This window comes from Dendropsophus ebraccatus, chromosome 10 (genome assembly GCF_027789765.1).
Source record: "Dendropsophus ebraccatus isolate aDenEbr1 chromosome 10, aDenEbr1.pat, whole genome shotgun sequence".
Classification (NCBI taxonomy): Eukaryota; Metazoa; Chordata; class Amphibia; order Anura; family Hylidae; genus Dendropsophus; species Dendropsophus ebraccatus.
In genome coordinates this window covers 23,371,771-23,386,903 of record NC_091463.1, presented here as the reverse complement: position 1 = coordinate 23,386,903, position 15,133 = coordinate 23,371,771, and the positions used below count along the sequence as shown (strand labels likewise).

Here is a 15,133-nt window from a genome sequence, read left to right as displayed (position 1 = left end):
GCAGCCATCGCGCGCGCACACACAGCCTGTTGCAGCCATAGCGCGCGCACACACACACACACACACACACACACACACACACAGCCTGCTGCAGCCATAGCACACACACAGCCTGCTGCAGACATACTACATACACACACAGGCTGGTGCAGCCAAAGCACGCACCCACATACACACACACACAGCCTGTGCTGCAGCTATTGCACATACACACAGCCTGCTGCAGCCATAGCACATACACACACACACAGCCTGCTGCAGTCATAGCACAAACACAGCCTGCTGCAGCCATAGCACTCATACACACAGCCTGCTGCAGCCATAGCACTCATACACACAGCCTGCCGCAGCCATAGCACAAACACACACACAGCCTGCTGCAGCCATAGCGCGCGCGCACACAGCCAGCTGCAGCCATAGCGCGCGCGCACACAGCCAGCTGCAGCCATAGCGCGCGCGCACACAGCCAGCTGCAGCCATAGCGCGCGCGCACACAGCCAGCTGCAGCCATAGCGCGCGTGCACACAGCCAGCTGCAGCCATAGCGCGCACGCACACAGCCAGCTGCAGCCATAGCGCGCACGCACACAGCTAGCTGCAGCCATAGCGCGCACGCACACAGCCAGCTGCAGCCATAGCGCGCACGCACACAGCCAGCTGCAGCCATAGCGCGCACGCACACAGCCAGCTGCAGCCATAGCGCGCACGCACACAGCCAGCTGCAGCTATAGCGCGCACGCACACAGCCAGCTGCAGCCATAGCGCGCACGCACACAGCCAGCTGCAGCCATAGCGCGCACGCACACAGCCAGCTGCAGCCATAGCGCGCACGCACACAGCCAGCTGCAGCCATAGCGCGCACGCACACAGCCAGCGGCAGCTATAGCGCGCACGCACACAGCCAGCGGCAGCTATAGCGCGCACGCACACAGCCAGCTGCAGCTATAGCGCACACACACACACACACACAGCCTGCTGCAGCCATAGTACGTACACACATGCAGCCTGCTGCAGCCATAGCACACTAAAGAAAAACAGAATCTTCTCCCAGAGAGAAAACACCATATTGACTTCAGTAGTTTACTGCTGCACTACTTATGGCTTCTCCTCCTCCTCCTCCTCTATATTACACAGGATATCCTCATATTAGACTGCTGCTCACATACAATCATCCAGCATCCAGAAAGAACAGCACAGATCAGAACCCCCCCCCCCCCCCCCCCACACACACACACACACACACACACACACACACACACACACGACTCTTCTAACTCAGAAACAAACTGCCAAATAGTGACCGAAAACATCTCCCCGACCACCCTTATCTAATAGGGCCAGTGCTTTATAACTGAGATATGGAGGAAAGGTCCTTAGATTGATAGATTTTTTTATTTTTTTTAAAGCTGGAGTTGGTAAATTTTTTTCCGACTCCACAACTCTGCGCTTAACGCACACATTAAAGGGGTTGCTTGGCATTAGAAATTTTTTTATGTAAGGATTAGTTCACACTGAGGAATCAGCGCTGAAATTCCGAGCGGAATCGCTTGGAATTTCACGTGCCTCAGCGCCTCAATGGAAGGTATTGGGCGCCTCCGCTTAAAGAATTAACATGTCTGTGCTGATTCCTGTGAACTGACCCTTAGGGTGTGTTTACACAGAGAGATTTATCTGACAGATTTTGGAAGCCAAAGAAAGGAATGGATTTGAAAAGAGGAGAACTCTCAGTCTTTCCTTTATGACCTGTTCTCTGTTTATAGTCTGTCCCTGGCTTTGGCTTTAAAGATCTGTCAGATAAATCTCTCTGTGTAAATGCACCATTATACTGCTCTGTTGGGCAGCATAATAAACCTCATATGCTTACCTCTCCATGTTCCTCTGTTGACTGCAGCTGCAGCCAATACTGAGATAGACTTGTCTCAAGAGTGACAGCCCGCCGAGCCAATCAGCCTCAGCACTATCTCATCTCATCAGTGATTGGCTAAGTGGGCTGTCAGTGAGAAGGGACCCGGAGACTTGAAAAACATAGTAAAAACGTGCGCTGCTAGACGTCATAATACGCAGCAGAATCAGTTTCGCATTTATGGTGCCTTCACACCTACCAGATCCGCAGCAGATCTCATGCTGCGGATTAGCATATGTGCTCTATAGAAATGAATGGGACTGGATCCGCAGCGTGAAATTCGCTGCGGATCCGGTAGGTGTGAAGGCACCCTTACTTACATTATAAAAAAAATAAAAACAGACCCATTGTTACTGATGTACTCAAAGACGTGCATGACCACACTTTTCTGTACATTAAAATAAAACGTACTGAAACAGAAAAAGTGAAATGGATGGAAAAACGCAGTGTGAACCTAGCCTTTAAGGGGAACTCCAGCTAAAAGTGTTTTTTTTTTTTCAAAGCAGCCGGTATCAGAAATTTGCAATTTACTTCTGTTAAAATAATCCCTCTAGTCTTCCAGTACTTATCAGCTGCTGTATGTCCTTCAGGAAGTGGTGTATTCTTTCCAGTCTGACACAGTGCTCTCTGCTGCCACCTCTGTGCATGTCAGGAGCTGTCCAGAGCCGGAAAGGTTTTCTATGGGGATTTGGACAGTTCCTGACATGGACAGAGCACTGTGTCAGACTGAAAATAAAACATTTCCTGCATGACATACAACAGCTGATAAGTACTTGAAGACTTGAGATCTTTTAATAGAAGTAAATAACAAATCTCTGGCACTTTCTGGCAGCAGTTGATTTGAAATAATTTTTTGCTAGAGTACCCCTTTAATATGAACTTTACAACCTCTTCCTGGAGGAGGACAATGTGTGCAAGACTAAAGAACCAGACAAAAGAACAGGACCTGCATCCTATGATATGTGACCCTGTTTTTTCCATTCAGGTCACTGCCAAGAAGCAAATGTTGCTGTGTAACATCTCAATGGTTTCATGTGGTAGCAATATGGAGGCATTTCTACATCTGCAGCAGGTATGATGACAGCTGTGAGCCCGATGCATCACAAATACGGGTGCAGAAAAAAAGTGTGAAAACCATATAAAGGAATCCTATATAGAAGATACCTGTAAGATAAATGATCATCCTGCCAACAGTTACGGCTTACGATCCGTCCATACGCGTGATCAATCTGTTCAATTGGGCTCATGTGCTCTGAATAGAATCAGTGTGGGTATTCCACTGGAGGCGGCTTACCTGTGCAAGAACAAAAGGATCAGGTTATTGAACTCCAACATGGCCTATTGCCTCCCTCTATCACGTGTCAGTGAGAAGTCAGGAGGACCCCGTGCACACATGACAGTAAGCAAGTCCTGTATGAGCGATTCAGCCGCAGGATAAGCTATTATTACCAGCAGCAGTGCTGGGTACTGCATATGGCCTTAAAGGGGTTATGCAGCGCTACAAAAACATGGCCACTTTTCCCCTCTCTTGTCTCCAGATTGGGTGGGGTTTTGAAACTCAGTTCCATTGAAGTAAATGGAACTTAATTGCAAACCGCACCTGAACTGGAGACGAGAGGGGGAAAAGTGGCCATGTTTTTGTAGCGCTGGATAAACCCATTAATACAGGGCTGGGATAACCTGTAGAAAAACTACAATTCCCATTATGCCTGGAGAACCAAAGCAACAGCTTTGGCCATTGAGGCATGATGGGAATTGTAGTTCCCCACATTTAGTACTTTGCACCACAGCCACCAGTAGTACAGTGTTTACGCACCCCACCTTACAGAGCGACCTGGACGCTGCCAGAAACCATGGCGGTATGTGGCAGCCATACTCTCCATGTCTGTAAAAGTATGGAAACATTTTAAAGTAAATGTCATTGTCATCATGTATAGCAGGGATGGGGAGCCTGTCGCCCTCCAGCTGTCGCAAAACTACAATTCCCATCATGTCTGGACAGCCAAAGCCAAAGGCTTTGGCTGTCCAGACACGATGGGAATTGTAGTTTTGCGACAGCTGAAGGGCGACAGGTTCCCCATTCCTGATGTAAAGCAATGAAGAATTAAACCACAGTGTCACAGGGCAGGACTCACTGCTGAAACCGCATTGACGTGTCAGCAAAGTGTGAAACCGGCCTTAGGGAGCATGCGTGTAATTTAGTGAGACCACAAACGCATACATAGATATGACAGAGCTCTGTAACATAGAGATACACTAATGTCACATTTGGCGGGAAGGGCTGCTCTGGCTTCTCTCACAGTACGGCGTAAACATCAGCGAGCACACTGACTACTTGCCCTCTAGCGTCTTCCTCAGTCACTACATTTTTTTCCTGCGCTGGATCACGTGGCGTGATGACGTAAGAAGCTGGCCGGCCCACAAGGCAATTACTTATAGGCTCCTCCCACTTACGGCTTCACTGGTCACGCAGTGACGTCAATTACGTGCGACGGACAGGACGGGAAATGAAGTAAGTTTATTTCGATGCGTCTGTGCTCTTTACAGTGTGGGTGACCGTACGCGATTATTTATGGCCTTAATGTGTACACGTCTCTAGTAGTATGTGCGGTTCTGTCGTTTATACGTGTGATATTATCGTAACACAGTCCCTTATGAAGGTTGTCGGTACTGACAGACACGAGAGGGGGAAGCAGCTCCATGTTATATCCATTATATAGTGTTACTGCAGGGACTGACCCTATAATAACCTGCAGGGCTTCATATTAGTAGAAGTCATGGATTAGAAAAGCATAGCAGCTTTTATATTACAACAGCGCCACCCGTGTCCTCTGGCTGTGTGCGGTATTACAACTAGACTCTGTTTAGTGGAATTGAGCTGCAGTACCGCACACACACTGAGCACAGGGGTGGTGCTGTTGTGTGATATCTTAGGGTACTATTTAGACGGGCCGATGGGGGCCCAGTAATAACAGTAAACGAGCGCCAATCTGCTAGACCCCATTACATGAAGCGGCGGCAGCAGATCGCTGCTATATAAGTCATTTGTCTTTCAACATGTTGAAAGACAAACAACTTCCAACGATCGGCCGACATGAACGATGTGGGCTGATCGTTGCCTTTTATTCCACGGGACGATTATCGGCCGATAATCGTTCCGTGGAATAGGGCCTTAAAGGGGTGCTCCAGCATGGGGGCACTTTTTTGGGGGGACCGGGGAGGAGGTGGCTGAAATAAAAGACGTCCACTCACCTCCCCGGTTCCAGCGGCGGGTCACTGATCGCGGCGCTCCGGTCCTTGGTCCCCGGCCGCTTCCTGGTGTCTGACGCCGCCCGAGACACTACGTCTCAGGGCCGCTCAGCCACTCAGTGAAGGAGGCGGGATCCGTTTGAAGTCCGCTCGGATCCCGCCTCCTTCACTGACTGGCTGAGCGGCCCTCAGACGTAGCGTCTCGGGCGGCGTCAGACACCAGGAAGCGGCCGGGGACCAAGGACCGGAGCGCCGCGATGAGTGACCCGCCGCTGGAACCGGGGAGGTGAGTGGACGTCTTTTATTTCAGCCACCTCCTCCCCGGTCCCCCCCAGAAAGTGCCCCCATTCTGGAGCACCCCTTTAATCCACAGTGTAGGTAATAACTAGCTGGGGGTCTGACCGCTGGACCCTCACCCATCACCAGAGCTGAGCTCTCTTAGAGTGGTAGCTTTTGTACTAAGCCTTCGCTCCAGTCACTGTCTACAGCTGAGTTCAAAAGCCCCATAGAGAATTGAAGGGGTTGTCCAGCAAAAATCTTTTTCTTTAAAAAAAAAAACTGGTTTCAGAAAGTTATATAGATTTGTAAATTAGTTCTATTAAAAAAATCTCAAGTGTTCCCATACTTATCAGCTGCTGTATGTCCTGCAGGAAGTGGTGTATTCTTTCCAGTGTGACACTGTGCAGAGCAGCAGCAAATCCGCATAGAAAACCTCTCCTGCTCTGGACAGTTCCTGTCTCGGCCAGAGAGCACTGTGTCTGGAAACAAAATACTTCCTGCGGGACATACAGTGGTTGATAAGTATGGGAAGACTTGAGATTTTTTTTTTTTAATAGAAGTAAATTACAAATCTATATAACTTTCTGACACCAGTTAATTTGAAAGAAATATATTTCGCCGGATAACCCCTTTAATGGCATGGTGGCTGAGCCTGCGCACTTCTGCTCTAGTAACAGCTGACCCCCATTCTCATGACTGCTGGAGTCCTAGCAGTCAGCCCCCTCATAATCAGCTAGTTATTCTCTATGGATAGAGATAGGAATACTTATTTAATAGGCAGGTAACTCTTATGTGTGTCACCCTGGGAGGGATAAATGATGATGTGCCTTATCACCAAATGACAATGAACAAAATACCCAAAAGCCCAGAGTTGGAGTGTGTTATGGTGGCATTGCCAATCCTTGGTCACAATGCCCTAATATTCTACAACGGCCCATTGTGCCTGCTGTGTGACAGGCAGCTAGATAACATACATCAGCATAAAAGGACATTAGTTGTATACATGTAGTATACTGTGTGAACAGATAAGGGTTGTTCATGTATATATGATAAGTATCGGAGACGTTTTATAACTTTTCTTTACTCTTTTTAGTCCTTTAACAAAAGTCAAGCTGATCAATGAGCTCAATGCTCGCGAAGCCAAACTCGGTGTGAAGGACTCCGTGTCCTGGCATCAAGACTACAAAGACAGCGCTTGGATCTTTATGGGTCAGTTACACAGCATAGGTGTGATCATGGAATCTACGGAGGTGACGGAAACCTTTACATCAGGACTAGAGACGAGCGCAACTCCAGCATGCTCCAGTCCGATTGTGCGCCATATGATTACTGGTGGCTGAAGAAGTTGGATGCGGCCCTAGGGAGTCCTGGAAAACATGGATATGGCCTACGTCAGTCCGAATGATCAGACTTGAGCATGCTTGAGTTATCAGGACAAATATGGTGGACCGCCGCTACATTGTTAGCGCCTCAGGTGTCTTGGTGTCCTGCTACAACTGTGCACCCTTCTCATACATATTCATAAATTCTATCGCTTTCAATAGGAGACACGCACTTACACAGCCTCTGCCTTTTTTTTTTTTTTGCGGAGTTCGCTCCAGTGGAGGGAATATGTAGACACATATGCCCAGTTTACACCCAAAGGGTGTAAACTGCCCCTATAATCCAATCACAGCTCGGCTTTCATTCTATCACAGCTGAAAGCTGAGCTGTGATTGGTTACTGTGGGCGGTTTACACAAATGTCTGTTTCGTACCCTTTGATAAACGTGCACTATACTTTCTACTATCATACATTAATTGCTTACCCTATGGACATATAACAGTTTGGTTTCTCTTGTTTCTAGGTGGGCTGCCGTATGAGCTGACAGAAGGCGACGTTATCTGTGTCTTCTCACAGTGAGTTTATTATTGCCCTACATTGTTCTCCTTCCTCCTCATGTTACTGAATGATATATAATCATATGCCACAGCTCAGTATATATGCTATGCATGTAATACATCTGCTTATTGTCAGCTGCCATCTTATGGTTATCTTAGTGGATAGGTGTCAGCACATTGACGTGATTTTTTTTTTGACTGGGCAACAGAAATCTTTGACTTCTCTCTCACCAATAGTACACCAATGATATATTTGTTACATAAACCTGTTATTGAAAGTCTGCACCATACACAGGAATGGGATCATTTCTGCAACTAGTCATCTTCCTGTGACTAGTCACGCCTCTCTGCCTGTCGGCGCACTCTGCAGGCATGATTGACAAGCAGAGAGACCACTAAGGGCCCTATTCCACAGTAACGATAATCGGCCGGATCGGGCCCATTTGGCCGATTATCGTTCGGTGAAATGGAGAGAACGATCAGCCGATGATCGTGTCATCGGCTGATCGTTCATTTAGGGCCAGACCTAAAATCATCGTTCCCCCACCCCACATCGCTATGGTTGAATAACAGTGCGCGGCGGGCGACCGACGATTTGAGAAGAAGCAGCATCATACATTACCTGGCTGCAGGGCTTTTTCTCCACGCTGTCTTCATCCCCGAGTCCCGCACGCTCTATCTTCTGAATGGCCGGTCAGCTGACGGAGCGCTCAGCCAATCACAGGCCGGGACTAGCCATGGAAAACTTCCCCCCCCCCCCCCCCCCCTCCAGATGCCTAGTTGCTGCCCCTCTCGCGCACTGCAATAAAACTCCTAAGCTTCTAAGTATAAAATAAGACTCTCGTTTTTATATATGGTCTCATCATACACCACAAATAGATTCACTTTCAATCTTGAACAATCAAATGTGCAGGTACAAGTTACTGATGGTGGAATAGACGCCCACAGCAAAGAATGGTCCCATAGGCATAAAAATAAGATTGTGTTATCCACCGTTACATATGTCAATGTCTTATAAACTGCTAGCAGTTTTATATTGTCATTTTTTGTCTTTTTTATGTAGATATGGAGAAATAGTAAATATTAATCTGGTGCGCGATAAAGTGACAGGCCGCTCTCGTGGGTTCTGCTTTTTATGCTATGAAGATCAGAGAAGTACAGTGCTGGCTGTGGATAACTTTAACGGCATCAAGGTTAGTAAACGGCCTATAGCGACTTTGCTGGTCATAGCCTATATACATGGTGTTTTACCTGTGTCCTTTTCTGTTAGCTGAAAGGACGTACAATCCGCGTGGATCACGTCTCCAACTACCGTCCACCTAAAGATGGTGAAGAGGTCGATGAAGTGACGCAAGCCCTGAGGGAGAAAGGCTGTGGTGCGAGGACGCCTTCCCCATCTGCATCAGAGGAAGAGGTGGAGGAAGTAGAAAGGCCAAAGAAAGGTATTATTTTTGTTCTTGTCATCACCGGTCAGGCAAAGAGGTGTTATTCATGATTAGGAAAATATGGCAGCTTTCTCTCAGAAGCAGTGCCACTCTTGTCCTCAGTTTGGGGGTGATATTGCAGTTAGATTCCATCAAAGTAAATGGAGCCAAGTTATAATTTCTGAGCACAGGGGTGGCGTTGTTTTTGGAAGAAAGCAGCCATGTTTTTTCTAATCCTGGACAACCCCTTTAATATACTTTGTCAGCAATGGGAAATTAAACGCAGCTCATGTCCCAACAGAGAAAAAGAAAAAGAGAAAAAAGGAAAGCAGGGACCATTCAAGGGAAAGAAGCAGCAAAAAGGTGATGAAAGTGATTAAGCAAGAACGCAACGATCCGGGGTATGAAAAATACAATAAGCAGCCAAGTTCCAGAGACAGTCGGAATGCTTCCCCAACAGAGACTAGTTCCAGAAGTGTTTCTGATCCGCCTCATTATGACAAGCACAGAGGTCATCACAGCGCATCCGATAGACACAGCGAACAGAGACACAAGTTACCAGAAAACAGACACAGAGAAGACGGATCAAAAAGACCGAAAGATTATGAGAAAAGGGAACACGACAAGAGAAGAAAATGACTGTAACTTAGATTTAAGATTAAAGGGGACCAATCAGGGGGATTTAGGCCACTAAACTGCCACCAACCTCTTATTCAGGGCAATAAGAGGCTGACGGTGATACCTTTTGGCTGGTGCAGGATACTGTAGAGTCATGTTGGTGGGTGAAGCTGAAGAGTCACATTGGCTGGTCCTCCCGTTTTTATTTCAGGGAAATGTCATCATAAGCCATCACTAGCAGCATCCACCCATGACTCTAAGGACACTCAGTTCTTCGTCTATGTTACGCTGCACAAAAGGGCTTCATTGTGACTCTGTTACCACCTTTACAGATGAGCAAATTTACAGTAGGAATGAAGCGAATTCCTATCGGCATTCTGTTCATCAGGCTGCAGGCTTTGTGCTGCTTCTCCCCGCGTGCTGGGAAAAGCTGCATCCAGTCCTGGGAAACTTCTCCCAGTTTCCCAGGACTGGATGCATCTTTTCCCAGCACCTGGGGAGGAGCGGCAGGAAGCAAAGCAGACTTCAAAGCCCGCAGCCTGATGAGCAGAATGCCGATAGGAATGCAGCAATTCACTTCATTCCTACTGTAAATTCACTCATCTCTAACCACGTTAAAGTGTCACTGTCGTGAAATTTTTTTATTGCAGAAATCAATAGTCCAGGCGATTTTAAGAAACTTTGTAATTGGGGTTTTTAAAAATGCATTTTTATAATGAAAAAGCAGTTTGAAGCTGCCCCCCCTGTCTTCATTGTTCTCCTATGGAGAGAGCTAAATAAAAGACCAAAACAGGACAACAAAGAGTTAACCTACAAATACCTCACCCTTTATCTGCTCTTACAGTCACCACTGACCTTGTGCCTGTAATCCTCAGTTATCTGCTTTCTGCTGTCGGCTAACTCCCCCCCTCCCCCCTCCCCCCTCCCTAGAGCAGACAGGGTACGTCTGATGCAACAAGTCACAATTTCCTGATTTTTTTGCAGTGGATGGAAAAGAGGAGGGAGGGGGGGACCTGGGAAAAGGCTTTTTAAATGCAGATAATGGCAGATTTGGCTAATAAACCCAATTACAAAGTTTCTTAAAATCGCCTGGACTATTGATTTCTGCAAAAAAAAAAAAAAAAAAAAAATAATAATAATAAATACGACAGTGACTCTTTAAATAACCAGTTGCTGGCAGTTTGGAGACTTTACATGATAACAAACCTTGTAGAACTTTTTATCCAAGGGAAGATACAATAACATTTTGTAAAGTCACATGGGCTGTAAGGGCCAAATATTTTTTTCCTAAATTATTATAAAAATGAGCTCTGCACTCATGTCATCTCTACTTGTGTCTGCTAAGTTTGCAGTTCATCAAGTGTTTTGTCTTCGGAATATAAGAATTTTTTTGATGTCACTACCTGTGTAAAATGGTATGGTATGAAGAAAACTTCTTTAGTTCCACCTTAGAGGGGTACTCTAACCATTTAAAATGTTTGCTATAGCTATACAGAGGAGCAACTAATTCTGCGGTGTGATCTGGCAGCAGGGATATATGTGCATATATCAATTTCCATGGCTGCATGAATGATCCAAGGATCGTTTGTGCAGCCTGAAAGCTCTATTAATCACGCTGTGTAAAGGCTTTGCAAATGGGCACCAATCTTGCGTTTTGCGTCCTTGCACGGCCTCATGACTGGCTGTGTAAAAAGACTCTAAGATGTCTTCTGTATGGTGCAGATAAGAAACCTGGTGTAATTTTGTTTTGCCTTGTGTTAAAATGATAGGTTTTTACTATGTAAGGGTATGTCCACACTATGGAATCCAGGGGGATCACCAAGCTCAACCCTTCTCGCATCTCCGCTGGTCCCATAGGCTTCATTCTATGGTTTGGCAGATTCCGCCGTCGGCCCGAAGAATGAGCAGGTCCATTCTTCGGGCAGATGACAAACTGCCAAACCATAGAATGAAAGCTATGGGACCAGCGGAGATGCAAGCAGTGTCAGGCTTCGGAATCCACAAAGGGCGACCCGCTGGGATTCTGTGAGGACATACCCTAACAAGAAGTTTTAGCATTAAGTGTTATTTTTTTGTCATACTTCTTTCTCTCATATTTGGCTACATTTCAATCATATGCATTTTTTTTTATAACTGTATTTTATTAAAGTCAGCATGCATTATTCCTTATCCGCCTCCAGCCTTGGATACAGGAGACCACATTCAGTCCCCAGCGTCTGACCCTGAAAAGAACAGTTTTCACCCAAAGTTGCTGCAAAGAAGTGATTTCCTTTCAATGTCCTGTACATATCGGGAACACCAAGTCGATCTAGTATTGTTTTGGCTAGACCAGGCACTGCAGGCTGGAGAAGAGTAGCGTAGAGGCGCAATGATTCCAGGGTAATATACAGTACACATTGTCCCCATGCCTTATCTTTCTCCTCTCCCTTACTCAGCTTCCATGGTGCCTGACTCTGGAAGAAAGCATTAGAGCACCGCACACTGCTGTCTATTGCCTCTAAGGCTTTGTTTGCTTGGAATCTAGTCATGTACTGGTCTACCAGCCTAGGCAGCTCTTGTACAGCTCCCAGCAGCCTCTGCAGCTCACTGTGTGCAGCAGGGGGCACACTATTGATCTGATAATATGGCCAGCATTGTCCAGGATTTATGGTGCGTGCAGTGCAGCGGTTTAGAAGTCCACCAAGTGCATCCGCAAGCTCAGAATTTAACAATTTGCGAACAGTATGGTGCGTGAAGTCACAGTCTCGCTCGGGGGAACCGTGACGTAACAAGAAATACCGCAGCCCATCTCTTGTATACTGCTTAATGCATTCTGTAGGGTCCACAACATTCTGGAGGCTCTTGGACATCTTAACGCCATTGCAGGTCCAGTGAGAGTGGACAAGTAATTTGTTGGGTGGGGGAAGACCTGCCGCTAATAAGAAAGCTGGCCAATAGATGGCGTGAAAGCGCAAAATATCTTTACCCAGCAAATGCGTTGAGGGTCCCCAGGAAGCCATGTTTTGATCTGGATATCCTGCAACAGTTAGATAGTTAATCAAGGCGTCCAGCCAGACATAGATAGTATGGGATGGGTCAGATGGAACAGGGATTCCCCACGATACCCGATTACGTTGTCGAGACACAGAAAGATCTGGTAACTCCTCCTCCAGCCACTGGCGGACAATACGAAGGAAAGGCGCCGGATGGATTGGCTCAGTCTGAAGCCAGTCAAGGAGCTTAGGACGTAGCTGAGAGAGTCTGAACATGTAATTTTCCTCACTCATCCAGTGGACCTAAAAAAAGATAAAAGTCAAATAGAATTGACTACATAGAAATCTGACCAAATTTACATTGTTTGGTCTGGCTTATAATCTTCAGGTCTATCCTCCATCCAGTACCTGATGTCCACTATCGGCAGACACTCGGATCTTGTTGCCGTCTACATCTCTGCTCTCCACCGTTTGATCCTCACTTAGGAAGGCTTCATCGGAGGTGCAGTACCAGCCCTGATACGTCCCCTTATAGATATATCCTTCCTCCTCCAGCTTCTTCCAGAAGTGACAAACTGCTTGTGCGTGACGATGCTCTGTGGTGCGCACAAAGTCTGTGTAAGAGATGGCCATGGTGTCAAACATCATGCGGAACTGCTGGGAAACGGCGGCACAGAAGTCAGAGGGGTCCGAACCCACCGTAGAGGCAGCTTGCTGTACCTTGATGCCATGTTCATCAGTGCCTGGAAATAACACACATACATATTATCTTTACTGGAGAGAAGAGGTGTCAAACTCGTGACCCTGTTAGGACAAGACAGATTCTCCTGCTAGGAACACCTGCTAGTGTGACTTCCGACCAAGAATCTGGGCACCTGACACCACAGATGCTCTGGAGGAGGATGGGGTCTATTCTAATAATTCAGCAGGACTTATTAGAGTTAATTTTGGGAGTCTGGCCTAAAAATCTATAGTATTTTTAGAGGTCCAGTCTGGAGTGTGAATTTATTTGTTAGTTTTAGTGGTCTAGTCTGGGGTCTAAGTTAGTGTTAGGGGCTGGTTTGGGGTCTGATTTAGTTTTAGTGGTCTTGTCAGGAGTCTGAGGTAGTTTTAGGTGTCTGGTCTGTGTTCTGGGGTAGTTTTAGTGGTGTAGTCTGGGGTTTGAGGTAGTTTTAGTGGTGTAGTCTGAGGTACTTGTGGTGTAGTCTGGGGTCTGAGGTAGCTTTAGTGGTGTAGTCTGGTGTCTGAGGTAGTTTTAGTAGTGTAGTCTGGGTTTTGGGGTAGTTTTAGTAGTGTAGTCTGGGGTCTGAGGTAGCATTGGCGGTATAGTCTGGGGTCTGAGGTAGCTTTAGCGGTGTGTTGTCTGGGGTCTGAAGTAGCTTTAGCGGTGTAGTCTGGGGTCTAAGGTAGCTTTTGCGGTGTAGTCTGGGGTCTGAGGTAGTCGTAGCGGTGTAGATTGGGGTCTGAGGTAGTTTTAGGGGTGTAGTCTGGGGTCTGAGGTAGTTTAAGGGGTGTAGTCTGGGGTCTGAGGTAGTTTTAGGGGTGTAGTCTGGGGTCTGAGGTAGTTTTTGGGGTGTAGTCTGGAGTCTGAGGTAGTTTTAGGGGTGTAGTCTGGGGTCTGAGGTAGTTTTAGGGGTGTAGTCTGGGGTCTGAGGTAGTTTTAGGGGTGTAGTCTGGGGTCTGAGGTAGTCGTAGCGGTGTAGATTGGGGTCTGAGGTAGTTTTAGGGGTGTAGTCTGGGGTCTGAGGTAGTTTTAGGGGTGTAGTCTGGGGTCTGAGGTAGTTTTAGGGGTGTAGTCTGAGGTAGTTTTAGGGGTGTAGTCTGGGGTCTGAGGTAGTTTTAGGGGTGTAGTCTGGGGTCTGAGGTAGTTTTAGGGGTGTAGTCTGGGGTCTGAGTTAGCTCTAGAGGCTGGTCTTGGATTTGGCTAAATTTTAGGGGTGTGAGGCAGTTTTGCCTGGTCTGTCTTTTTCACTAAGATAATTAATTTTAATATTAATAGCGTGTGACGTGTTATAAAACCCCACAAGGTTACTGTATTGCAGGCGGCCGACAGTGACAAGAACCCCCCAGGCTCCAGGGCGCAGAGCTGCCCACAGCGGTGCCATCAGGCCTAGGGGCTTCTCCGGTTGGCGCAGTCTGTTCCATGTAGGGGCCCCTGCACACTAAGCAAAAGAGGCAGAATTTACAGAGTCGGTGCGGTGGATTCCGCTTTCTTTAATGGCCGCTCCTCTCCTCTCACTCATGTTTCAGGTGCGGAGATGTTGCCCCCTGGTCTCTAATACTGAGGTGACATTTTTTGGTTACTATGGGCAACAACACCTCCACACTTCCATTCACCGGTTTAGGGTTATACCCTTACTTCCTCTATGAGTGCCCGGCGCTCTTACCGGTGCTGAGCCGCGTGTTCCGTCCACACAGTGCGGCATGTCTGTGCTGCACATCAGCCAGCAGGGCGGAGTACACGTGGCCGAGGTGCGGAGCCGCGTTGACGTAGAATATGGGGGTGGTGAGGAGCTGAGGGCCCCGCGCTTCTCTATAGCCGCGCTGCGCCGCCCTGACGAGGAGCCGCCACCTACAGAGGCGCCACATTGTAGCCGGCACCATGGAGGCACACAGCGGCGACCTTCCAGAGATAGCCGGTCACGTTATAGTCCTGTCATTACAGCGAATTATCACCCAGAGCAGCTGGCAGAGATGTCGCACATTACATGCGACTGACACAATTGCAAGAACTGCGTGAATTTTGCAGTTTTGCTAAACTCCTTGCCCTCACTAAACATGGCGGCGCCAGCTTCTTTCGTCCTCCGGC

The 15,133-nt window shown here is 47.4% G+C and overlaps 2 protein-coding genes across 3 annotated transcripts; one reads left to right on the top strand and one right to left on the bottom strand.

The window, feature by feature from the left end:
• The first annotated feature begins 4,342 nt into the window (after window positions 1-4,342).
• Window positions 4,343-9,707, top strand: RBMX2 (RNA binding motif protein X-linked 2). The gene is made up of 6 exons (XM_069986236.1): window positions 4,343-4,414; window positions 6,524-6,639; window positions 7,277-7,328; window positions 8,374-8,503; window positions 8,581-8,752; window positions 9,036-9,707. The coding sequence occupies exons 1-6, from the start codon at window positions 4,410-4,412 to the stop codon at window positions 9,371-9,373; spliced, it is 813 nt and encodes a 270-aa protein (XP_069842337.1). The 5' UTR covers window positions 4,343-4,409; the 3' UTR covers window positions 9,374-9,707.
• A 1,719-nt stretch (window positions 9,708-11,426) lies between these two features.
• On the bottom strand, window positions 11,427-15,114 carry MARS2 (methionyl-tRNA synthetase 2, mitochondrial). 2 transcript variants are annotated; one of them, XM_069986129.1, is made up of 3 exons: window positions 14,712-15,114; window positions 12,733-13,067; window positions 11,427-12,627 (listed from the first exon to the last, which is right to left on the bottom strand). In XM_069986129.1, exons 1-3 carry the CDS (start codon window positions 14,926-14,928, stop codon window positions 11,512-11,514), a joined length of 1,668 nt encoding a protein of 555 aa, XP_069842230.1. In that variant the 5' UTR covers window positions 14,929-15,114; the 3' UTR covers window positions 11,427-11,511. The 2 variants fall into 2 exon arrangements, with proteins under 2 accessions (XP_069842230.1, XP_069842231.1); XM_069986130.1 differs by lacking the exon at window positions 14,712-15,114 and adding an exon at window positions 14,511-14,681.
• Between the last annotated feature and the right edge of the window lie 19 nt (window positions 15,115-15,133).